At 40.1% G+C, this 25439-nt stretch overlaps 2 protein-coding genes across 5 annotated transcripts in view; one reads left to right on the forward strand and one right to left on the reverse strand.

The window, feature by feature from the left end:
- Positions 1-4672: 4672 nt before the first annotated feature.
- Positions 4673-19099, reverse strand: hmgcra (3-hydroxy-3-methylglutaryl-CoA reductase a). Of its 2 annotated transcripts, none has more exons than XM_019860936.1 (20): positions 18962-19099; positions 16371-16547; positions 15316-15427; positions 15140-15227; positions 14950-15034; positions 14720-14825; positions 14357-14463; positions 14154-14273; positions 13874-14034; positions 13087-13340; positions 12505-12671; positions 10025-10219; positions 9796-9954; positions 9123-9280; positions 8926-9031; positions 8625-8795; positions 6080-6220; positions 5847-6005; positions 5079-5233; positions 4673-4840 (listed from the first exon to the last, which is right to left on the reverse strand). In XM_019860936.1, exons 2-20 carry the CDS (start codon positions 16533-16535, stop codon positions 4786-4788), a joined length of 2664 nt encoding a protein of 887 aa, XP_019716495.1. In that variant the 5' UTR covers positions 16536-16547; positions 18962-19099; the 3' UTR covers positions 4673-4785. The 2 variants fall into 2 exon arrangements, with proteins under 2 accessions (XP_019716495.1, XP_019716494.1); XM_019860935.1 differs by having other exon boundaries at positions 12505-12680.
- Positions 19100-19476: 377 nt separating this feature from the next.
- The window catches only part of LOC109510554 (beta-1,3-galactosyl-O-glycosyl-glycoprotein beta-1,6-N-acetylglucosaminyltransferase 4-like), a 28520-nt gene continuing 22557 nt past the window's right edge, over positions 19477-25439 (forward strand). The window contains exons 1-7 of one of the 3 annotated variants that reach the window (XM_019860938.1): positions 19477-19775; positions 22500-22603; positions 22785-22861; positions 23422-23565; positions 23658-23800; positions 23896-24055; positions 24980-24986. In XM_019860938.1, coding sequence (XP_019716497.1) covers positions 22587-22603; positions 22785-22861; positions 23422-23565; positions 23658-23800; positions 23896-24055; positions 24980-24986 — 548 coding nt within the window. In that variant the 5' untranslated portion in view covers positions 19477-19775; positions 22500-22586. The remainder of the gene's footprint in view (positions 19776-22499; positions 22604-22784; positions 22862-23421; positions 23566-23657; positions 23801-23895; positions 24056-24979; positions 24987-25439) is intronic. The other 2 variants (XM_019860940.1, XM_019860939.1) reach the window with 2 other exon arrangements.

Genomic DNA, 25439 nt, shown 5'->3' on the forward strand with positions numbered 1-25439 from the left:
CATGCCCCAGCCAATACACATAAGAATGTGAACTATGAATATGCAATAATCACAAGTGCCCATGGTTATTTGTTGTTGCTATTCATTTATTTATTTTATTTTTATTTAATATATTTATATATTTGTCTTATGTAATTTTGCATAAATTTTAGCTATGTGTGTTCAATGCACTACATGTTTGCACTGTGGTTGAGAGAGGAAAGTAATTTCATCTGTGCTGTATGTTTCACATCGAGCATATTTGACAATAAAAGCTGACTTGACTTGACTTGACTTGAAGAAGGTGAAGGGTCCATTTTATATGTAGCTTACTAAGATGCGCATGTCGAGGTGTAGAACTAGATTGTAAGCACTTCATCTTTGCTTCAATCGAACTAACAAGAATTAAATTTTTTTGCACACAAGTCTCACAGTTTCATGCCAACACTGTGAAAATTACATTTCGCGTAACAGTTAATTAATACATATATTCAACAAACCCTGGGTGGCACTCATAATTAATGTGACAGAAAAAGTATTGCATGACACATTGCAACCTGAGAACTGAAGAGTGCCCGAAAAGAACATTTCTTCAAAGTGCACAAACCGCAATGTTTCCCATCGGTGGTGTAGGTTATAAAAGATGGTGATTTCGTTGGCAGCCGCTTCAGAAGCTTTCAAGAGTTTTTTGTTGGGTTTTTTTGCTCGTTTTTGACATTGGTTTTGTCACATGGTGTTTGGTGTCCTTTTTTCACAACATACTATATCACGTAACCGATGATAGCAGGTTTTGGACAGGTGTGATACCAGTTTGGTGGCCGTGTGCATGCTTGATGTTGCTCACCATGGTCCAAGGATTGCTCAGGAAGTTGTGTGAATGCTCAGACGCATAGAAAATTCGAGGGAACATTGACAGTATCAAGTGTGGGCAACAATTGTACTTTGACGAGTTTGACGCTTGTCAATGTTGTCTGTCACCTTGTGGCTACTGGAAGTTAACAGCACCCTACCCCAAACGCAAAGAACTGTGCATAGAGTCCATAATACAGGTGAGTGGAAATATTGCTCTTGTTTCAGTTCATGAAAAACTTCGTAAATATAAATATATACTAATGTGAGAAAAATATAATTGTAACTGTGTTTTAATGTAAATGAGAAACGTTTTAAATTAATATGGTTGAATGATACGTAGGCAGATCTACACTGAAACTCTCTGTCGGGTTTTGGAGTGGTAGATTGTGAGACCAGGCGGTTAGCCTCACAGTGCCACTCTGAAACTGGTGAGGGCTGGAGTCACGTGGTTCGATCGTCACTCTTTTTTTGCGATAAAGTGTGAGTCACTTTTCCCAAATTTGCCACCCGACGACCATTTTGCGGCCCACAATATATTTTTCAGCCGCCAGTTTAATGCAGCACCCACATTTTTTGCAGTGTTGTTTCCCAGGCCAATATATTAAAAAAAAAATATATATATATATATCTTCTGGGCAGCCACAGCTCAGATGCATGACTGCTTTGAGCGAAATGTAATTCTGAAGCGACACCAAGTGGAAGGAAACAATTCTGTCACCCCGTCCCATCGTCTTTTTCAAAACCGACCACAACGAGGAAGGCTGGTTACCAACAGTCAAACAAAAAAAAAAAAGAAACTCATTTTGACTTGACTTGACTTGAAGAAGGTGATGGGTCCATTTTATATGTAGCTTCCTAAGATGCGCATGTCGAGGCGTAGAACTAGATTGTAAGCACTTCATCTTAGCTTCAATCGAACTAACAAGAATTAAATTTTTTTGCACACAAGTCTCACAGTTTCATGCCAACACTGTGAAACTTACATTTCGCGTAACAGTTAATTAATACACATATTCAACAAACCCTGGGTGGCACTCATAATTAATGTGACAGAAAAAGTATTGCATGACACATTGCAACCTGAGAACTGAAGAGTGCCCGAAAAGAACATTTCTTCAAAGTGCACAAACCGCAATGTTTCCCATCGGTGGTGTAGGTTATAAAAGATGGTGATTTCGTTGGCAGCCGCTTCAGAAGCTTTCAAGAGTTTTTTGTTGGGTTTTTTTGCTCGTTTTTGACATTGGTTTTGTCACATGGTGTTTGGTGTCCTTTTTTCACAACATACTACATCACGTAACCGATGATAGCAGGTTTTAGACAGGTGTGATACCAGTTTGGTGGCCGTGTGCATGCTTGATGTTGCTCACCATGGTCCAAGGATTGCTCAGGAAGTTGTGTGAATGCTCAGACGCATAGAAAATTCGAGGGAACATTGACAGTATCAAGTGTGGGCAACAATTGTACTTTGACGAGTTTGACGCTTGTCAATGTTGTCTGTCACCTTGTGGCTACTGGAAGTTAACAGCACCCTACCCCAAACGCAAAGAACTGTGCATAGAGTCCATAATACAGGTGAGTGGAAATATTGCTCTTGTTTCAGTTCATGAAAAACTTCGTAAATATAAATATATACTAATGTGAGAAAAATATAATTGTAACTGTGTTTTAATGTAAATGAGAAACGTTTTAAATTAATATGGTTGAATGATACGTAGGCAGATCTACACTGAAACTCTCTGTCGGGTTTTGGAGTGGTAGATTGTGAGACCAGGCGGTTAGCCTCACAGTGCCACTCTGAAACTGGTGAGGGCTGGAGTCACGTGGTTCGATCGTCACTCTTTTTTTGCGATAAAGTGTGAGTCACTTTTCCCAAATTTGCCACCCGACGACCATTTTGCGGCCCACAATATATTTTTCAGCCGCCAGTTTAATGCAGCACCCACATTTTTTGCAGTGTTGTTTCCCAGGCCAATATATTAAAAAAAAAATATATATATATATATCTTCTGGGCAGCCACAGCTCAGATGCATGACTGCTTTGAGCGAAAACTAATTCTGAAGCGACACCAAGTGGAAGGAAACAATTCTGTCACCCCGTCCCATCGTCTTTTTCAAAACCGACCACAACGAGGAAGGCTGGTTACCAACAGTCAAACAAAAAAAAAAAAGGAAACTATTTTTTTTTTTTTGTTAAGCACAGGAGCTCCCCAGCGTGTCTTTAATGCACAGAGAAAGTTACGGTGCTCAATAAATCACATGTCATTATTCAAGTACTGTATATATGCCGAGGAGGATGCAAATTACCAGGGAGATGAGAGAGAGGACCGGGTCATGAAATTCATGTTCTGAAGAACCCTGAATGTTACGGACTGTTATTTAAAAAACACTGAGAAGATTATATCAGGTGTACAGTTTTAGAATACGTGAACCCCTTTTTTGTACTTGATGTGGCCCAGACACGCTTAAAACTATCTCCAGCAACACGCGCGCACACGCACACACACACACACGCACGCACGCACGCACGCACGCACGCACGCACACACACATTAATTCAGTTTGAGACCCCAGGTGTGTAGGCTTATTTTTAACAATGGAAATGTGTAAGAGTAAACTAATGGGATATAAATACGTATCATGAATTAAATGCCATCTAATTGTTAAATAAAGAAAATGTGGTTCCTTGTTGATCATTGCATATTCCAATAATTGTCATTGTACAATTGATATTTGCAGGTAAATTACTGTATTTCTAGTTATTTCTAGTGATATGACAACATATGTGAATAGTACTGTGACTATGAACCTGCTACTGCAGTAGCAACAGTATTTCTAAGACACAAATGATAATTGATCAGATGGAGCAAAGTTTTTTTTTTTTATTACAAAATATAACCAAAATGTTTGGAACAAGGAGACTGTGTGTTAATGAATTTATAACATTGTTTCCCAAATATGAAATAATGGAGAGGTGAGATGGAAGTGTCTTTTCAACAACATCACCCATTTCCTTTGCTATGTCACCCATTGAGGTTCATGAGAAGCCTATTCCTGCTGGCTGCACCCTGGACTGGTCGCCAGTGAATAGCAGGGCAAGTAAGAGACATTCACAAAGACTCACAAGCACCACCTCTAAAAATCAGCAATTTGAAAGCACTACACTGCACACCAACATGAAATTGCTGAGGAAGACATGACATGGCAACTAGTTAGTTTACAAAACATGTACTGCAAGTAATTTGGTGCTAGAACATAAATATTCAATAATACAAACAACTAGTGCTGTGGTATATTGCAATAATATATTGTGGCGCAATATTAAAATGTTTACTGTATGATATAACCCTCTATCACTTATATCTTCAGTTTTGGATGTGGGGTATTGGGTTAGCTTCGGTGCTACTCTAATGATCTTTGTGCCTCGCTCACCAAGTACAAGTAATGAATTCAGGCTGAGTCCCACAGTTAATCGAATGCATCAATTGGATTAAGAGAGGGAAAATGACATTTTGACCATATCGCACAGCACTCAAACAAATGGTATTCCTTAATCGTGTTTCAGCCCTTTGCAGTCTTTGATACATACAGTACCTGTACCTGCAGTGTAATCCACGTTCAACATTCACACAGTTAACTTTTGTTTTTTTTCTTTCTTTTTTTTTTTTTTTTAATAAAAGTGAGGATGTGCATTTTTCTTTTTTTTTTTTTTAATAAAAGTGAGGATGTGCATTTTTTTTTTGTTGTATGATTTTATACAACCTCAATTCACATGGAAATGAAATCATTTCATGGTAAAAGAGAAGCAGACAGCAGCTTGGTCAGACCAAATACGTGTGTTTCAAAGCACTTTCAGTCTGTCTTCATTTCAGTTCCTCATTTGCCCATATGGTCCTGGACAAGCTGATTCAGCAAGTGACAGGGCACACGGAGGGGAGCCATGCTGCCTTCATGCTCTCAGGAGGCTTGCTTGGTGCAGGTTCCCACGCTCTCTTGGAGGTTCATCTTGGATCTAGAGACAGAGTAATTTTTTTTTCTGCACCTTCTTAACATAAGTTTAGGATTTAGCTGGGAGGTGCCTTGTGATATCCTTTCTTTAAACAATCACTCTCAAATCAAGTCTTACAAGGTCTTCTCTTTTAGTGTGCTATTTTTATAAAATAATGGATTGAAATACATCTAAAAATGTTTACATTTCAATAGAAAACTACTCATATTAAACGATAATATATATAATGACCCCCGCTTACCTGTTATGTGTCATGTGACTCTTGACCAGGTGGCCAGCTGCCAGAGCAGACATGAGTGACAGTTCTCCAGCCAGCACAGTGGCACACACCACTTTGGCAAGCTGTCTGGCATTGTCCCCCGGACAAACCTCACTGGCCCCCTGTACTCCCAGCATCTGGACGCACGCACAGACAAAATTCTTGACTCAAAGATGTTTTTTTTTTAATGACTACCTTGGGCATATCATGCGTCAGAAAATCCTATTTCAGTTGAACAAAAATAATTTTAAATGATGAAATGGTAAATTGCGCTGCCCCAAATTCTACATACCATCGTTCTGACCATCACAAACTGTCATTGTCAACATTGGACCAAAGGTTGCTTGTAAAAATATGGATTAAGTCCCAATCCAACTAAACACTATTTGTAAACTACTCTGTGACAAATTCCACATTTTAAAACAATAACGGTGAGCTAGCAGTTTTATTGCTATCCTGTATATAGTGGGCATGTCCCTATTCTGTCCTTTTTAAGGCTGCTACGTGTCCGAATTCACTCTTAGTGCTGCCATCTTAGTGTTTTTTCCAGACTCTCTAGCGATTTTGAAAAACAAAAACAAAAAACAGGACAAGCAACAAATCTAGCTACTGTTTAACGCAGTGACTGCTCATTTTTCATCCATGCTCTCTTCTTTAATATTCTTGCAAGGAAACATATCCCAATATTTCAAGATTCATACTTATTACAGCTACACTATTATTCCTCATGGTCATGGCATGTGAGCGTACCTGGAGGCAAGCTTGTTGGGGAGGCAGGTTGGTTCCACCCCCTACAGTGCCGAGCTCTATGGAGGGCATGGTGCAGCTGATGTAAAGGTCTTCCCCTATCGGCCCTGAAACCTCCATCAGGGTGATGCAGTTACTGCTGCTCACTGACTGGGCAGGGTCCTGACGTGCACACATACAGCTACGCTATTACGTTGGGAATGCAATGAAAATGAGCAGAGATCGAATGTCATTACCTGTCCACAGGCAATGTATATGGCTGCTACCAAGTTAGCTGCATGTGCGTTAAATCCACCGATGCTGCCAGCCATGGCCGAGCCCACCAGGTTTTTATTGATGTTCACCTCCACCAGAGCTTCTGTTGAGGTCTTCAAAACCTACAGTAGAGAACCAAACATAAGTCAACGGCAACATGTCTGCATGAGAAGCTTGAGCTTTCTTTCGGCAACCATTAGCAGCCAATTTCTATCCAACCATTCACCCACAGAGTGACGCTGTCACAGAGCAGGGTGTGTCCTTTGCAGAGGTGTCCAAGTTAATGAGAACTACTTTGATAATCGATTAATTGTTAAGAGTCGCTGTTTAACTTAAAATTGTTCACATCTTAAGAGTTTAGCCTCTCAACAGTTAATATCCTGAGATTTCTGCATTGCTTCATGAAGACAGACTAATCTTTTGTCTTTCATCAAAATAAGACATTTCATCTAAATCTGTCATTTGTTCCCATTTCCTGACAAGTTACAGACTAAACCAGTGACGGAATCGCCATCAATTCAGGGAAAACAATAATAGACAGGTTAAACTACAGGGTGTTCCAAAAGTTTTGGGCACATTTTGTCATTAAATATCTCGGAAACTATTCAGGATATAAAAATGCATCTGGTAAATTCAGAAAGCTTGTAATCTCAATTTTTACATGGAATGTTCAAAGATGTTCAATGTGAGCACCGTTGGTCACACAACACACATCAAGCCGATAGTCAAATTCTTGCCAAACGCGTCCCAGCATTGCATTGTCAAGAGTTGCAACAGCTTCTGTTATTCGTGCCTTCAGCTCATCCACGTCTCTTGGAATAGGGGGCACATAGACCAATCCTTTCACAAATCCCCACAAAAAGAAATCGCATGGTGTGAGATCTGGAGATCCCTACTGGCTCTTCTGATCGATTTACGGGGGCGCCGCTGGAAAGCAGTTCGAACTTGTTCAATCACATTTTTTGAAGTTGAGGGGCGTCCCGTACTTTTAGCTGGGCATAAGCACCCATCCGTTATGAATTTACCGTGCCATCTCACTATGGACTTCCTCGCTGGTAGCTCCTTTCCAAATTTTTGCGAAATGCACGCTGAACAACAATCCATGATTCAGTTTTTGCAAATTCAAGCACACAAAACGCCTTTTCTGGTTGAGTGAACGCCATTAATGGGTCTGAAAAGAAATAAAAATAATCAATAGCCTTACGAAAAACTTAATGTAAATGGCACGACTTTTATCTTACTGTCATTCATAGTTAAGGAGATACGGGGACTTCAAATGTGCCCAAGACTTTTGGAACACCCTTTATTATAATAATTATTATTTCTAGCTTGTAGTGTGAATAACCTGTAACTGGCATGTTGAACCCGAAGCAGCCTCAACTAGTAGCTTTTCGTATTAATCAGTACCCAAAAAGTAGCTCTCGGTTTCAAAAAGTTGGTGTTGACAACATCACACCCTCTCATTTGCTTCAATGTTGCTTATTTGGTTTACTTTAATCATTAAACAATACCAAATGAACAACAATTCGTTCATAAACAATAACTGTGGGGAAAAAAAGATTTTTGCAATAAACTTTACTCTAAAAAAAAAAAAGTCTTCCAATTATTTCCTCGGGTAGTCTCTGTGTGATATTAAAATTAGTTTGATAAACTGGAACTTTTGTATGTGATAAATATGCAAATAACAGTGAACTCAGGAACCGGACAATTGTTTGTGTGGGTGGTATCAGTTGAAGCAAACTGTGTTGTCAATGTCTGGGGCTGGGTTTAAAAACACAGATTACCGGTAATTGAATTGAATTGATTTTCCTTTTCAGAGCCCAACATTGATTCATAAAACCATCAAATCGATCCTTTTAATATGTCTTTTTCCCATAAACGTGTGTGCCATTTTGCATCACAAGACATCTTGTGACTGCGCAAGAGTAGCGTATCAGAACAACATCGCGGAAGCACTAAAAATCAGCGACGACAAGTTTGAAGGCAGATGTCTGGAAGTTAGGTGGTTTTAAAAAACACAAAGACAGTCAAATTTTGTGATGCAGGCTGGAACATGAATATCCTGAGTTTATCGTGTGTTTTTGCCACTTTATTTACAACAATTGCGCTGTGGTTGGAATTGACTGAAATCAGTATATAATGTTCTGATGAAGTAATGTTCAATAAAACATACATGTTGCATGTAACTGCATTCGATTCAATCCTCAATGTAAATATTCACATTTTTAACAATAGAGTTTGAGCGAAACATTTCCAGCATTGCTTCTTCTGAGAATGTCTTCCATTGAGAGTAAAATTTGTCCATAGGGGTCAAATCCTTAACTGAATATTGAATCGAATCGGGCCCTTGTGGATCAAACTGATTTTGGAAATCTGAATAGATACCCAGTCCTAACTATGTCATCGATGAAGCTCAGAAATTCAGGTAGAGCAATTTTAAAGGTGTACCCTACATCTTGCAACAGTAGGTCTCCTTTAAGGGACTGCTTCACAAAAAGACAAAATGTCTCACAGACTTAAACTTACCTCTCTGACCACATGAGCAGGGATGGTGGCCTCACAGACTGCTGATTTTCCTCTGCCTTCTATCCAGTTGATTGCAGCTGGTTTCTTATCTGTACAGTAGTTCCCACTGACAGCCAAAACATGCAGCTCTGGAAAGTGTTGCTGAAGTTTGTTCAAAGCTTGCTCTGTACCCTGCAGCATGAAACAACACATTTTCAGATGTGTGGTACACTTAATTTATTGCCAAGACTTTTAAACAATGTCAGAACAAAACTTGAGAAACACTGACATCATGAATCTCATACAGTTCTCTGTTAATTACCTTAGAGATCATATTCATTCCCATTGCATCACCTGTCTTCGAATGAAAACGAATGTAGAGATTTCTTCCAGCCAGACCAACAAGAAGCTTCTGGAGCCGAGCAAACCTGCCAAAATGTCAACCACGGATGTGCCTCATCATGGCAAAGAAATCATGTGGACCATGCATGCACATGTCAACAAGCGTGCTCAGTTTACCTGCTGGTGCTGTCAAACGCTTCTTTGATTGCTTGGAAGCCATCATTGCTTTCGAGCCAGGCTTTAACCTCGGCAGCCTGGCAAGCAGAAGGCAGCCTCACCACAGGCCCACGGGTCATGCTATCAGCCAGGATGCGACTCCTGGCTCCACCTCCAAGCTACAGAGTACAGAAAACAGAGCCAGTCAGACACACACAAAATCCAAAAGTAATATCTGGCTCCCTCCTATTATTTCATGGTTCAAACAATCATGGTGTGAAGACGAATTGTTATGCAAAATTACTGTATAGGATATAACCGTAGTTAAACCTAACGTACCGGATCGCAGTAATCCTCCCTCTATTGCGGGCTTCTAACAATGTGAGTGAATTAGAGAGAGAGAGAGAGAGAGAGAGAGAGAGAGAGAGAGAGAGAGAGAGAGAGATCCCAGGGGAACACAGCTGGAAGAAGTGGCTGGGGAGAGGGAAGTCTGGGCTTCCCTGCTAAAGTTGTTGGCCCCACGACCCGATTCCGGATAAGTGGTAGAAAACGGATGGATGGATGGACACACACACACACACACACACACGCGCACACGCACACGCACACGCACACACACACACACACACACACACACACACACACACACAGAAATCTCAATCACTGTTTATATTTTTAAAACTACAAAATTCACCGCAATTGCCCGACATCCTCGATTCGTGCTCGCCACAAGGCATCCCTCAGTTGTTGCCATGGGAACTTGGAACTGCTTCCCATCCAGATGTAGCGGCCCAGCCACGCCCACCGGCACAGGTATATATCCAATGACATTCTCACAGCAGGTCCCCATAACCTGGCGGACACATTCATAGCTTTGCATCACATACACCAAAGATTTGTTTTGACTTCTTAAATCATCTCACCTTGGAGTAGTCATAATCTGTGAATGGCAACGACGAGAGTGCAGAGGGAGAGGAGAGCTTTTCTGACAGCATCTGTCTCCGTATGGCCACACCTCTCTCAGGCTTCTCCATGACGCCCTCCAGTTTGTAAGCAGGAATGTGTTTGGAGTCTACCAGCATCATCACCTCAGCATCAGTCAGGAAACGAGGTCCTTGCTGCAAAACAATTGTCGTGTTGTCTCGTTGGTGTTTGGAAAGCAGATATCAAATGTGTGAAAAAAAAACCTGTCAAAAAAACAAAGCTGGAACATGGTGTTGGGCTGCAAAAAGCATTTCTGTGAGGTGAGATGCACCATTTCTATGTTTGTTAAGCTTGCTTGTGTTTCCCCCTGACATTTTCATGATTGACTGCACTTGTGACAACGTTCATTGAGAAGCGATGTTGCTATGCAGGGATGAGAGTGGCTAGTGATGAAAAAAGCGGAAAGGGGCGTGGTCCGGACGGGGGCGTGGCCGGGACAGGGGCGGGGCCACTTACGAAAGTGGCACTTAACATGCTGAAGATGAAGTGTATTCAATTTACACACTATTTGAAACTTTAACAGAAAAAAATCCCAAGATTTTTCACTATTCTTTCAAGTAAAAATTAGTGCAAATTTGCTTATGCATTCCTGGTGAGCACCAATATGTAACTTCAAATTTGCTGCTCAAATCAAAACTAAAAAAGGAAACACATTCCCTGCCATATTTCAGATTTGTTCATTACTTGTATTCATAAAGTGTTGTGTAAATGTGATAAAACGCTGTTGATTCTTACCTCATACAGTGATAGTGAAGTCCCACACTGTTTACTATATATGGGTTTTGAATGTATTTTATTATATAAAGTCTATCTACAGTATATACAACAATATACAGTTTCATGGGGTAGAATACGTTATTTTCTCTTCATTTTAAGCTTTTTAGCAAGCGCTAAAAGCTTATTGGTCCTCTCCGTCTTTTTCCACTCTCTTTTTAGCCAACTCCTCTTGTTTTTACACATGCTCCAGGCTGTCGAAAAGCGCTTGAGATCGAGTAGTTACTTTTCAGTAGAAATGTCTGTTTTCGGTGTTTCACCGAGGTTGCGTGACTCTGTAAAGCTTTCCATCCTCTCGATCCGTATAGAATGACATCGTCACACACTGTACACAGAGCTTTACCGGCGACATCGAGTTTTTTCACGAAATCCGACAAGCACAGACAATGGTTCCTCTTTACTGGTTCCTATTGGGGACACTGTCAGCTTTCTATCCAACCAGTCCCATCGAAACGTGTTTTTCAGATCCGCATCTATGTGACGCACTTTAGCTTCGTCGCGAGTCCCGATAACATTCGGCATTCGCGAGAATGGGGTTTAGGAAGGCGAACACGGATTGGTTGTGATTTGCATTTTCCGATATAGCGACCAATCACAACAAGTAAGACATTGGTTTTAGCCCGTATAGGAAGTAACGACAAACTAACGCTTCGCGATAAAAAACGGGATTCAAAATGGATGCTTGCAAACATTACGAGCCCGAATCTGCCGAAGACAAGTCCGGACCCCCCCCCCAGAATTTTTTTACGGATTTGGAACAATATAAATTAGGTCCATTTTGACTGGAAAAAAAGCGGAATTCCGCCAAAACGCGGAAAAATCTCATCCCTGTGCGACGTCATCCCTCCGTCCCTCTGCAGTCTCCGGGCATAACAATTCACACCAAGAAGAACCAAACTTTAATTTGTGTAACGGGTGCAGTGAGTGGAAATCAATTAGTCAGGCCTAGAGTGAAACGCTCAGCTGCTACGTTTGTAAAGAATGGGAATGTGGATGGCTGAGAGAAGCATTTTAAACGCGACATGTGAGCTATGATAGTTGACACGCTGCAAAAGTGCGTCCCATGCCTTGATCATCTTAGGGGCCGTTATGGCTGTTGCTCATTACGGCATGCGTTTGTAAATGCGTGTGTATGCACACGTGCGGCAACGGGTCGATCGCGGGAGGTTGGTTGATCGTAAAGTAGATCTTTCGTCAAAAAAGTTTGGGCACCACTTCTCTCGTCTACAGGATGCATTGCAGGGAAAAAAACATTTAATTGTGAAGGCTCATTGTGTATTTGTAGCCAACTTAGTCATTTTGTCAAATATAGCTAATATAGATTCATACAGCATGTATTGCCTTCAATGTAAAGCTTATATAAGGCTTTTAATTTTTTGCGGCTGGCTCCAGACATATTTGTTTTTTTGGGGGTTTTTTGGTCCTATATGGCTCCTTCAACATTTTGGGTTGCCCACCCCAGGTATAACGTATCTGTGGCATACAGTGAGGCCATAACCTCATACAAGGCAGGGCAATGGGCCAATCATCAGTCGCCCGGGGCCGAAGCTCCTTAAAACTTAGCTAAACGACAGACTAACCATATACGATGAAGAGATTTGCCAACATTTTCTTTAGATTTGAAACTAAGTAGGGGGTGCCTTACCTGTGGATTGTTGAGAATGGCCACACACTCAAAAATGCCTCTAGGCTTCAATGGAAGGTGAGGCTCTGTGCTATCAGATTTGGTCTCTTCTTCTCCTTCACCAAGAATGAAGTCATTATGTGACCCAGGATCATTAAGAGGACTGAGCAGGGGCCGGATAACCTCATCTGGAGAAGCAATGAGAAGAATATAGTCTTATCCCTCTTAGATGTAGCGCTCTGATCATTGTCATTTTAAGTACATTTTGTGGGGTCTTGCATGCATTAAAACAAATTAGATTGGATTGGATTGGATACAACTTTATATACAGCACAGATGAAATTTCTTCCCTCTCAACATAAAATCACTACCGTTTTTGCTGTTTACAATTTCAAATTTCAATTTCAAAATAAAATGTGTTGCAATGCTTGTGGTGATTCTATCTCTGATTTTGTTTTTGTTTATATTTAACCTGGTTTCACATGAACATTGATTTTAGTGATATTGTGATAATGCCGATACATGTGCTGATTTTGGTCATGATACCGTACTCAGTATCTCTATCTAAGACTGCGAAATAACTGCAACTGAGCACAGACATACCTATATCTTCCCTGTTGGATGGTGTGGTGGAAGGCAAACTGGGAGAGGGTGCGTGGTGTTGGAGAAGCTCAAGCTCCTTCCTGCAGCAAGTCTCCATGGCCTGCCGTGGAGCCAAGGGTAGGGTGGACATAGTGATGGGGTTCCTTATTGATAGGGTAGATTCCATCTCCGCTTGCTCAAAGAAGATGTACTTAATGGCCAGAAGCAGAGCCAACGACAAGCAGATCACCTGCTCAATATCCATGGTGATCATTCTGTCAGTAAAAGAAGAAAAAAAAAAAGTAAACCAAAAGCATTTTGCGTTACACTTTTTGGTCATCGATTACTTGTGATCTATATTTAGCAAATAAACAAAGGCTTACAATTACATTCAAATGAATCTAGAAAAAGGGTGGAAAATTAATTGGACTCTTTGATAAATCACAATTCAGACGCAAATGATCTCTGGTCTCTGACTGCTGGTCTGTGAAAGAAGATGCAACCCATTAACAAAAAGGTGTATCATTACAAAAAAAAAGGGTATAACTACAAATGAGCAAATATTCCAACATAACAAGCCATCTCAGTAGATATCTATTATATTAAATTCTACCCATCCAATTTCTTTATCGCTTATCTTCATTAAGGTTACAGTTGAGCTGGAGCCGATCCCTATTTTGCCAATCATTTGAATTCACACCATTGAAACACCGTTGCTGACTTTTTCCAATGCTGAGAAACATTTTTGGACATTGATTTTGTCCTGGTGTGTTGTTTGACAGAAGCTGGATTGTTCGTGTCCATTTACCTGGTAAGGTAAAATTGCCACAGAGGTATCTCTGGTTCGATCCTCCTGGGGGACAGGTGTTCTTCATCAATGGCACCCTGTGGAATTCCCACTGTAGCATTGAGCAACAGGGGCTCAGCAATCCACCTACTGTGAGCATGAACCATAACAAGGCCCAGAGACTGCAGACAACAGAGATGCACAAATCATCAAGCACATTTTCGGAATGAAAAGAAAAGAAAACAATACAGGCGACACGTCGAACAAAACACAACAAAATAAGGAAATATATGAGTCTTACCATAATCATTTTTACTCTCTGGGTGACAGGATTTGGTTTGTTATCTTGCTCTTCCTCCAGCACCTGAGAGAACTGGCTCAACTGCCAAATCGGATGGCCTTCCTGACTCTCACGAGAAAGCTTCAGTAAAACGCAGGCATCATAAATACAATTGCAAACACTCTGAGTACATGAAAACCTACTGAGATAAATGCAACTCTTACCTCCAGAACAAGTGACACACATGCAGGGAAGAATGTCATGAAGACAAAATAGTTGGCTAAAATAGACATGCAGCCAAAGCAGCACATTATTTCTAACTGTCGAACACCTGAAAAATACAAAGTGACAACGTATTTTACATTTCAGGTGTTAGACATTCAAACAATATACATTCATAGAATAAACAATTGTTGGTGGGATTTTCTTTCTTCAAATGACTCATAGCCTTTTGCCACCCAGCATTGACTAATAAATCACACATGAATCTTTTTTCAAATTAAAAACAACTGTCAATCTCGATTCTTCAGTTATGTATAATTTGTTCTGTACAAACAATCTCACCAATAAACTCAGAATAACAGTACCTGACATGGTTCCCACACCGATCACTAAGCACTCCACCAGAGCATCTAAGGTGAATGTAGGTCCCAATACTGCCATACCTCGAGCAATATTTTCCCTAACTTCATCCTGGGAAAAAAAAAAAGAAAAAAAGAAAAAGATTGAAATCCAAAAATCAATCTCCCCTATGTTCATCCTGAAAAAAACCTATTCAATCAAACATTTTCTGGGTCCCACTGGACGTGTTTTGTACCTGAGAACTGGAACTAAGGGCAAACTTTGCAAGAGCGCATGCTTTGGACAGATCGATCAGGAGCAGAAAGAAAGGTAGCGCCTCACTGGAAGACACGCCAGAAAAATAATAAACCACTGATGTTTCTCAAATGGAGACAGTGACAGCACTAAGTATAATAATAATCATAATAATAACAATAAAAACCTACTTAAGGCCAGTCAGCTCTTTATCAAGGAAGTGAATGACCACGGTGCTGAATACAAAGCTGGAAAAAATTGTGAAAAGCCCTGCAATGCCTGAAGAAAAACATGGATGAATCAAAAATCACATAAAGAACTCATTTCAGTCTTTGCCCTTCTGTGTAATATCAACAAATGTTCATACCTAAAATATATTTGGATCCCAGTTGTCTTAAGTTCTGGAACTGGAAGTAAATGTAGACGATGGCAATGCAACGTGTGATGGTCAGGATGATGATGTCACTGCTCAGAATTTGCTGTTAAAAGAATGTGCACACAATTAAAAATAAAAAAAGGAATAAGCTGTAAAAAATAAAATGTTGAGATACAGTGCACAGGGATATGGTACAAATAAATAATGTATCTTTGTACCACATCTCTACTCCAATAAAAATTAAAAGCATGGCATGAAAAATGCAGCATGGCAGATACGTATCTGAAGACTTTCACATAATGAAAGAGTACACAGTTTTGCCTCTAACTTACGAAATTAATTGGTTCTGGAAGAAATTTCTCAACTAGAAAATTTTGTAAATAGAGACGCGATTTCCATGTTAATGCCCTAACTCGTTCCAAACCCCCCACCCTCACCCCCAATTCAGACATAAATGGTTCCTAAAGCATAAAAATGCATCAAAAGATGTAACAAATACATGTTCCAATTAGATTATTGCACGATAAATGAGAGTTGTGCATAATGTAAAAAAACAAAGAATAAAGAATAAAAATTATGGTCATTTAACTTTTAACTGCCTTCCTCATCATTTCTTGCCATTTTTAGTTCATGTTCTCTCTCAGAAGTGGTTTTTGCCTGGCGTTTTGTAAAGAACTGATCCATGGATGTTTGCTTTTGTCGGCTTTTAACAATCCTTTGAAAATGTCATAGGCAAATATCAGCATAGTGAGCGATCGCCCGACTGGTGAACACTTTTTCTGGGTGATTCACATTTACGTAAACTATCGGAACACCTCATGGCCCGAGGGGCGAATGACGACGACGCTGCATGGACACACATCTATCTATCTACACACATAGACACATTCGGTCTTATCATTATGCAAGGTAGGAACTTGTGTTTTTTTATATTCTTGATTCATGTGCATATGATGAGGTATAAAGCCATTGATGTGAAATCTCTCCTAATTGTAATACGGTTACCACAGTATTTTAAGGTAGATTGCATCATTGTATTCACTCACCTCATCTGTTTTGGGGCAGTCAAAGTTCCAGCCACAGATTTGGTCGTTTCCAGTGAACATATTCATCGACATCATACAGACCGTGAGGGTGACGGTGCCTACGATGACCTCCCATGGATGGGAAGCCACCACATGGCCGTGAATACGGAACAAGTGGGTCAGCATGGTGGACGAGCACTGTTGAATACGAGAATAGGAGAGCCACAACACTTTGAGAAGAAAAATCAAGTGCAATTTTCCATATACTATATGAAAAAAGAATTACTAAGAAACAAAATCTGAATATATAGCCACAGTAGAGAAGTAGTAACTATGCTCAGTTGACCACACCGGTGTTCCGAATCAATTGTGTGATGTCGATTTAAATGTGCTTTAGTAGTGAGCAGGTTAATGAATTGTCCTGCCAAACTTTAAGTTAATATCATTTCCCATTTCCATGAACACTCTTTGTCTTTTATGCACCCTTTCCTCCTGGCTCGCCAGATTGCTCTATATTGCTAGGTTGGGTGGTAACTTCCCCAATTTTCTGAATTGTGTGTGTGTCAAAAGAAAAGGAAAAAAGCTCCAGAGATCAACCAGAAATGTTCCAAAAATGCTGAGACGGGTGGCAAAAAAGTAAGTTGAGGAATGCGAATCAAACACCTGTTTGGTACAGGCTAACTGGCAACAGATGGATGCCATGTCTGGGTATAAAAAGAGCTTCCCTGAATTCACAAGCATAGATGGGGCAAGGTTCACCTCTGGAATAATTGAGGGAGAAAATCTTCAAACGGTTAAAGAACAACGTTCCTCAAGGTACAATTGCAAGGAATTTAGGGATTTCATCGTTGACAGTCCATAATATCACCAAAAAGTTCAGAGAATCTGGAGAAATCATTGTGTTTAAGCGGGAATGCCAAAAACCGACATTGACTGCCCGTGACCTTCAATCCCTCACGCTGCACTGCATCAAAAACCTACATAAATGTATAAAGGATATCATCACATGGGCTCCTTAACACTTCAGAAAACCAACATCAGTAAATGCAGTTCAGCACTAGATCCACAAGTGCTACTTAAAACTCAACGATGCAAAGCAAAAGCCATTTATCAACAACACTCAGAAATGCCACCAGCTCATCTGGACTGGAGCTCATTGAGTGGGACTGTTGCAAAGTGGAAAAATATTCATCACCTTAGTATTTTTGCCGATTTTCAATCAGTTTGAGCAAGACAGGGCTCCAGACTAACTTTTTTTTTTTTTTTACTTGCAGCAAAAAGTCATGGTAGGGCCCACTCTACCATGACTTTTTGTGCCGCAAGAAGAAAAATTAAGGGTGCAGATGAGTCACAAATGTAGTTGGGAAGAATATTTTTACATTTCCATTCATTTTTACTATATTATTGATACATGGGTGTGGAGCAGAAGTTTGTCAGCAACAAAAAAAAATCTTTATTGGTCACATATGTGGGAGTAGATGAAAAATTTTGTTGCACGGTCTGAAATTTTAGGGGCCAAATTGAGCAGCAGTGTGGTGCCCTGCAATACTTTTTACGCAGTGGTTACTGACTGCCAACTTTCCTGCTTGTGTTATTTTGTCAAGAATGGCTCTGATTGGTCAATCGCCAGAACGTTATAATTAATTAGAATGTTTTATATATAGAACCAGCCAGTGATGGTAAAGCGGGCGCTTCATAACTAATTGACATGTTGAGTAGGGTGTGTCTTAACCTCCGTGGCAGAGGCTCCGTCGAACTCCTGAGACCGATTCACTGAACCCTTAGGATTCAATCGAACACAGGTTAAGAACCACTGCTCTAAATTGTTCTTAAGTGTGACTGTGGGTCTGAATGGTTGTTCGTCTAAGTGTGCGCTGCGATTGGCTGACAACCAATTCAGAGCGTCCGTCGCCTACTGCGTTTTGTTTTTTCGGTTTTTTACATACTGTATCGGCAACAATCAGTGTGACGTGCGTAATGACGCAGGGTTCAGTGGTTTCCGAAAAAAATAAAGCCACTGAGTAACAGTTGGTCGCCCTGCACTTGTAATTTTTTTTCGTCCGCTCGAAAAAAATTTTTTTCATCCAATTCGGTGTATCGATTAAATGTCAAATTAATTACGTAAAATGTTTTACATTAGTTAGTTTTACGTTAATTACATCAGTTCTTCATAGGAGCTACCATGCTCTGTCTGCATCATTTAGACATGCATTTAAGCAAAATGTAATGTAATGATGGCATTATGCATTTTAAATGTACATAGAAGTGTTTGTATATTTTTGTTATGACAGGATTCTCAATCTTTAGTGGTGTTATTGAATTTTTAGAAACACTTTTGTACTTAAATTATTCAGATAACAGTCTACTTCCAACATGTCATAGAATTACTTATGTTAAATTTGGTTTGCATAGCCACATTTGGCAAGCAGCGTTTACTTATACAACTTCTTTAGTTGTACCTCTGTAATCAAAGTATACGTTTTTAAGTATAGTAGAGTGCTTATTCTCGCGTGTACAGTGTGTTCAGCTTTGTAATATGGTCGTGGAACACGTAAACAGTCCTTGTCTGCGATGCATAAAGATCTCTACAAATACTCATAAGCGTGACTTACCTGTGAGGGTGAAGACAGTGGAATGCGACAGAGGTTTAGCGATAAATTAAGAGGAGAGGGAGTGGGCTGGACTTGAAACTCCCGACATCAATTTCATCCAAGTTGAGCGGATTCTGCAATTATGCGAGGCCACATGGAACCATGGCACGCTACTACATCATACGAGACCTGGGCCAATCAAAGCGCCTAGCTCCTTCAGTGACGATTATTCCACGCCCCGTTTCCTTAGTGACGGTAGTGTGGGCGTGACCCGTGTGAAAGCACCTCATCGCACCACTCAGCTCACTGATATCAGTCAGGTCAGCCCAGTGAATTGTTGGAAGTGTGAATTCTGAACACAGGTTGGATTTTGGCACATTACAAAATTAAATAAGTAAGACGGTAAAGAAAGAAATGCAATTCTCTGTGTCATTCTCGAAAGCATTCCTATGGCTCATTTAGTTATGCCACTAATTTGTCTCACAGTTGAACACACTCGTGCTGTGTGTGTGGCTCACTTTCACTTCATGGCTCTCTGACAGACTGTTGTGATCACGCCAGTACATCACCACAACTTCTCCTATGACAGAGAGAGGAGAGACCGACGTTGATTCGCTGTACTCAAAAGTTGAGTACCGTAGATGAAAGAATTTCACACGCTTTGTTGGATGGTTGGACGGTAGATTTCCTGTGCCCATGCGTAGTGAGTCTGAGCTATTGATTTCGCGCCACTTGATGGCGACATTGTCCTCCGAGTGGACATCATCGACATCGACAAGCTCCCTTTGATTTGCAGTTTGATCTTCGGTGAAGGAGAAATCCGATTATTTTTCAGGTAATTTTAGCTAATAATATCCCCTATTTCCCATACACTAGGTGGTTAAAACAGATTAAAGATGAATAGCAGAAAACTCTGAGTAAAAATTGCCTATTTGTATTTTGCTAGCAAGCTAGCTTGTCTGCACTGTAAATTGTACGTTTTTACACTTTTTTATACATTGGACATGGAAACAGCGTGTCTTTTTAAAAATATGTACTATTATATATGTGTCTGGAGTTTACATTTTAATTGATTTACACAAAACTATTATATATATATATATAATTTTACTGGATAAATATGAACAAAGTTATACCTCTTGAAAATTTATTAATTTCTGACCAATGTCTTAATGCAGTTCGCGATTTTTGGTGTGACCTAAATTGTTGAATTTTAAGATTATAACTTTAATAACTCTCTAACTGTCATTCTATTTTGGAAATGGCTGGTATCGTTGCAGTTTGGTAAACACATAAACGAGAACATATAACCTTGGTCCTAGTTATTAGTACAGTGAAACTCCTCTAGAACGAAACCTACATGGGCGAAAATACCCCCTTATGTGAAAAAATATTCATGCATTAACACAATTCCCATTCTGCTGCCCCCCATACGACGAAACCCCCCCTGTTGCGTTATACGAAATCATTTTCTCTGCTCCAGCCTAGCGAAAACATTCACTACAACGAAGTCTTATCCAACAGCGACCTCTACTGCTTCGTTCGAAAAAACGCAACAGCAACCACCACACTGGTTTACATCGTGAACGATGTTTCCTGGACTCAACATACTCATAGCTGCTCTGCCATTGGCTTACCGAGCATTTGAAATAAGACTGAAAAAGTGGGGGTTGTCTTATATTCGGGGTCTAGACGTTATAACCATTCACGGCGCTAGATGGCGCCAGATATCATTGAAGCGAATGCTGAACTTGACTCCCCAGGCCAAAGTGAACCCCTGTCACGAAGAATAAAAATAAAAATAGCGGTAGCACGGAGAAGAAAAAATAAAAAATAGCGGTGAGAAAGAAAATAATAGAAGAGAAAACAAAATGGAGAAACGTAGCGACAATCTGGAGAAAAGTGGGTCGAAGATCAACCAGGTTAACCGGCAGCTGAGGAGAAGTTATGATGTAATTTACTGGAGCGCTTCTCTCTCATGAGCGCTCCAGTTAGCATAAGGTTTTTAGCCTTCGAGAGCTAACTATGGCCATCGAGGACGACGAAGCGTCCCGTGGCTGGTTTAAAAGTTCATTGCATGCCAGGAAGTATTAGTTATTGTTAGATTCAGACGAGGGTGGATGTTGCATTGCTAAAATGGCTACAAAACGGACCTTTGGATTGTCAAGCAGCTAAGAGAAGAGTTCTGATGCTGGAAGAGGGTAATAGTGATCAAAATGAAAGACAGAGCAAGCAAAATAAAAGACAATATCCAAGAAATTGATGCAAGTGAAAGTGAATGCTGATCGTAAATTTCGTAATTTCTTTCCCTTTTTTTCTTTCTACACTGACAATATGAAGTGTCAAATAAGTGTGTGCTCATACTTATGCACTATTGGAATAAAAATAGAGTACACATACGTTTGTGTGTGTGGGTGTGTGTGCTTCCATCTGAGATCAAATTTGCTACAGTGAAAAACCCCCTGTTGTGAAAAAATTCTTGCTGCAAACATTATTTCGTTGTAGAGGAGTTTCACTGTAACTAATTAGTACTTTTAGTCGCTATTAATCAATAGGAAAATCTCAGGATACGACCATTTTGACTGAAAGCCGATTACTCTCAAATAATTTGACGATAACTTACCTGTGATATAAAATGAGATGTAGCCAATCATGGAAGCTCCCTGACCAACGAAGTAGCAAGCAGTGTTGCATAAAACAAAATATGTCCGTCCAGATGTTGTATCTTGTATAAAAGTGGGTTTTCCAGATGGCGAGAAGTATTTTCCAAAGCAAGCTTTTTCTCGCCGACTTTGCCGTCTTATCATATTCCCGCCTCTTGGCAACCATTGGCATTAAAATCTATTTTAGTTAAAAATACCATGCAACTAGTGCAGATAAGAGTTTTCGTGATGATAGAACTGTAGGCTGTCCAAAATTAGGCAAAGGTGGATGCAGATGCCCCCAAATTTTGTATGTGGGAAAAACCGATCACAGGTACAGTATATGTCTATGGTGACCGAATCAACCCCCTCTCCAGTAACCTTTTTTCCTTCTTGTAAATCCACAGCTAAATGAACTGAAAGGGAGCATTGTCACCACTTTATAGACGTATTCGTAGGTGGCCATAGATCAAATGTTACCCAGTGCATCTAAATGGAGACTTCACGGAGAGGTGTGATGATGTAGAGAAACTGAACTATGTCAGTAACTCAATTCATTTGAGCATGTAAACATAGTCAATGTGTTTTTCGAGTCATTCATCTTAGAGCTGTTTCACTATCATTTGCTCAAAATGGATTTAAACTTTCACTCTGTTCTCTTGGATAATATGGTTGTTTTAGCACCATTATCCTTTCTATACCAAGGGCACAAGATCAAACATTTTTAATTAAAGGGCCTGTGATGTCTGTAATCAATCCAGGGTCCATCCACTTTCTTTTGAGTTTATCCATATTAGGGTTACATGGAGCTAAGTATGGTCATCAATCCCTGAGTTCCAAAATCCCTCCTTCGCCCCAGCATTTAAGTGTAAATAGCAAAGTGTTCTAGGACTTTAATTAAATTTATTTCCACAAAGGTTGCTCCAGATCAGCAAGCAACTAAGGTCCATCATCTCACAAATATCATTGGCATTCCTTCAAGTGGCCGACATTCTGCAAGGAGCATGACTACAAAAGCAAGGTAGGCGCTTGTACTCGTCAGTAGATTGTCTTTTGTCAATTTCAGTCTTTTAATGGGGTTAGTAAATATGACACATTTTACTGTCTTATGAGTCATGTCATGTCTCAAGATCAAGCGAAGGAATGATCTGCCATTTTTAAATGAATTAAATGTTTTTGTTTGTTTGTTTGTTTTTTTTTAGAAAAATTCAAATGACTGAAAAGAAAAGAGCTAGTGCTCGTAAGAAAATCCTCCCGGCACCAAAGAAATCTTTAACAGGTATACATGGTCTCTCAATGTGCTTTGTATGTTATTGACTGTTTCTTGATTTCCTTTGTCCTGATAACGTAATTACTCACAGCACAAAAGTTCCCCAAACTATTTTAGTATGTGATATGAAAATGACTAAATATACGCTGTTAGGGCGGCCCGGTAGTCCAGTGGTTAGCACGTCGACTTCGCAGTGCAGAGGTACCGGGTTCAACTCCAGCTGCGGCCTCCCTGTGTGGAGTTTGCATGATCCCCCCGGACCTGCGTGGGTTTTCTCCTGGTACTCCGGTTTCCTTCCACATTCCAAAAACATGCATGGCAGGCTCATTGAACACTCTAAATTGTCCCTAGGTGTGAGTGTGGGTGTGGATGGTTGTTTGCCTCTGTGTGCCCTGCGATTGGCTGGCAACCGATTCAGGGTGTCCCCTGCATACTGCCCGAAGACAGTTGGGATAGGCTCCAGCGCCCCCCGCGACCCTAGTGAGGATAAAGCAGTTCGGATAATGAATGAATGAATGTTATTTGCTTCGATGATTTTTCTTCCCAATCCACTGACATGACATGCACAGGCACAGCTTTGAAACTCCGAGATGTGAATCGGAGGAATCGCTTTGGCGAAACTCTTCTCCATAATGCTGTACTTAATGGTGATATCCAACTGCTGAAAGACATTTTGAAGCTTAGACCAAATGTCAACATGACTGACTGTACAGGTAAGGTGAATTGTAAACTCAGACTGTTTAAAGCAGTCCATTTTGTTCTATTTTATCTTGGTCATGGTTATATGTCCCTTTCTCGCTCCCAGGACGAACAGCCTTGCATGAAGCTGCTCTCCGTAATAAGTATGAGGCTTGTCGTTGTCTGATTAATGCTGGCGCTCTGGTCAACATTGCAACCCACAAAAAAGTTACAGCTTTGCATGAGGCCATCACATTTGGCAATAAAAGGGTACTTAAAAATACGATATACCGAAAGTAACACTGAAAACAAACTTTCGTTTGCCATTTCCTGTAAATGCAACAGCTGATTTTGTTTGACGACAGATAGTGGAGCTGCTCCTGAAACATGGCGCAAAACCACCGCTGAAAACCAAGGAGAAAGAAACTGCATTTGGCACTACTGAAAAGCGTCCTCGTCAAGTCAAGGTGGCTAAAACAAAACCTAAAAGCAACCCGCCTTTTGACAATGGAGGAGAAATAGTAGGTATGATTTCAGCTTTTTTCTTTGTTTGTTTTTGTTTTTAATGACCATGGTTGAGATTAAGAGCATCTTAACATTTTAGCATTAATTAATAAAAAAAGTGGTGTGGATGCATATGAACTGGCATTCATTGAGTTACTAACTGTCAGAGTATTCATACATCACAAATTGTGTAATTTGTATAAGTAGGGTGTGTGATTAATTGTATAACATTAGACCCACAGGCAGGTCGACCTTAAAGCCACAGCCAAATGTAAATACCTGTAATTCCTTCCCTAAAACTAATGTTGCAGAGTTGCACAGAGGAACGATGCGACAAAGTATTGTGGTTCCAGTGATCCATTGATCCATTTCAGCCTGTACTGATGCACCCAAGAGTCTCGATAGCTTGATTCAATTGTTACACACAGCCAACCATGAATGAGATGGCTTTAAGTCACAGGTGTCAAACTCAAGGCCCGGGGCCAGATCTGGCCCGCCACATCATTTTATGTGGCCCGTCAACTTGCATGACGCTTGCTAAAATCTCTACCAAAATTTAATTTGTTCATAGGTAATAAATAAGAGACATATTGTCATCATTTTCTTGTCACCAAACCCCTCATTACAGTTACAATAGTTGAATAAACCATTATTATTTACTTTTTTTATTTGGTTTCAGTCATAACGGCCCTCCAAGGGAAACAATAACTAAAATGTGGCCCACGACAAAAACACCCCTGCTTTCAGTCATTAAAGGGGAAGTCACCTAAAAAAAATGTATTGACAATATGTTCTATTTGGCCCACACGTCCAAACACGGTATTCTGACTCATGTTGTGTTTGTTTCGTATGAATTAAGCTGCAAAATCCACCCGTTTTTTTCCATCTCTGGGGGGCCTATTTTGCCACCTGCTGTTGACTGAAAATGACATCACACTTGCTCAGGGCCCAGGTAATGACTGGTTATTATGAAAAAGTAATTTAATTCCTTTACTGATTACTTGTTTTAAAAAGAGACTTTTAGACTTAACAAACAATTTCTCTTTTACTTGACATCTTAAACTTTTGTCATGGCAAAACTCAACAATAGACTACATCAGGGGTGTCAAACTCATTTCACATGGTGAGCCACATACGGCCTCGGTAGAAGTCAAGTGGGCCGGACCATTAAAATGATACCATACTTTGGTATAAATAACCAAAACAATATGTCTTTCCTTTGTTTTGGTATAAAGAAGCACAAGAACATTAGGAAAATGTTGAAATTTAATGAACATATCTTTTACAAAACATTTCATGAAGCACCTTACATTTCCTTCGACAAATGTGCAATTTACTTTTATCATTCACATATATGCATTGCAACTGATCCCACTGATTGTACAAACTTTAACAAGTAATTGGT

The sequence above is a fragment of the Hippocampus comes genome, unplaced genomic scaffold (genome assembly GCF_001891065.2).
Source record: "Hippocampus comes isolate QL1 unplaced genomic scaffold, H_comes_QL1_v1.1 scaffold130, whole genome shotgun sequence".
Taxonomy (NCBI): Eukaryota; Metazoa; Chordata; class Actinopteri; order Syngnathiformes; family Syngnathidae; genus Hippocampus; species Hippocampus comes.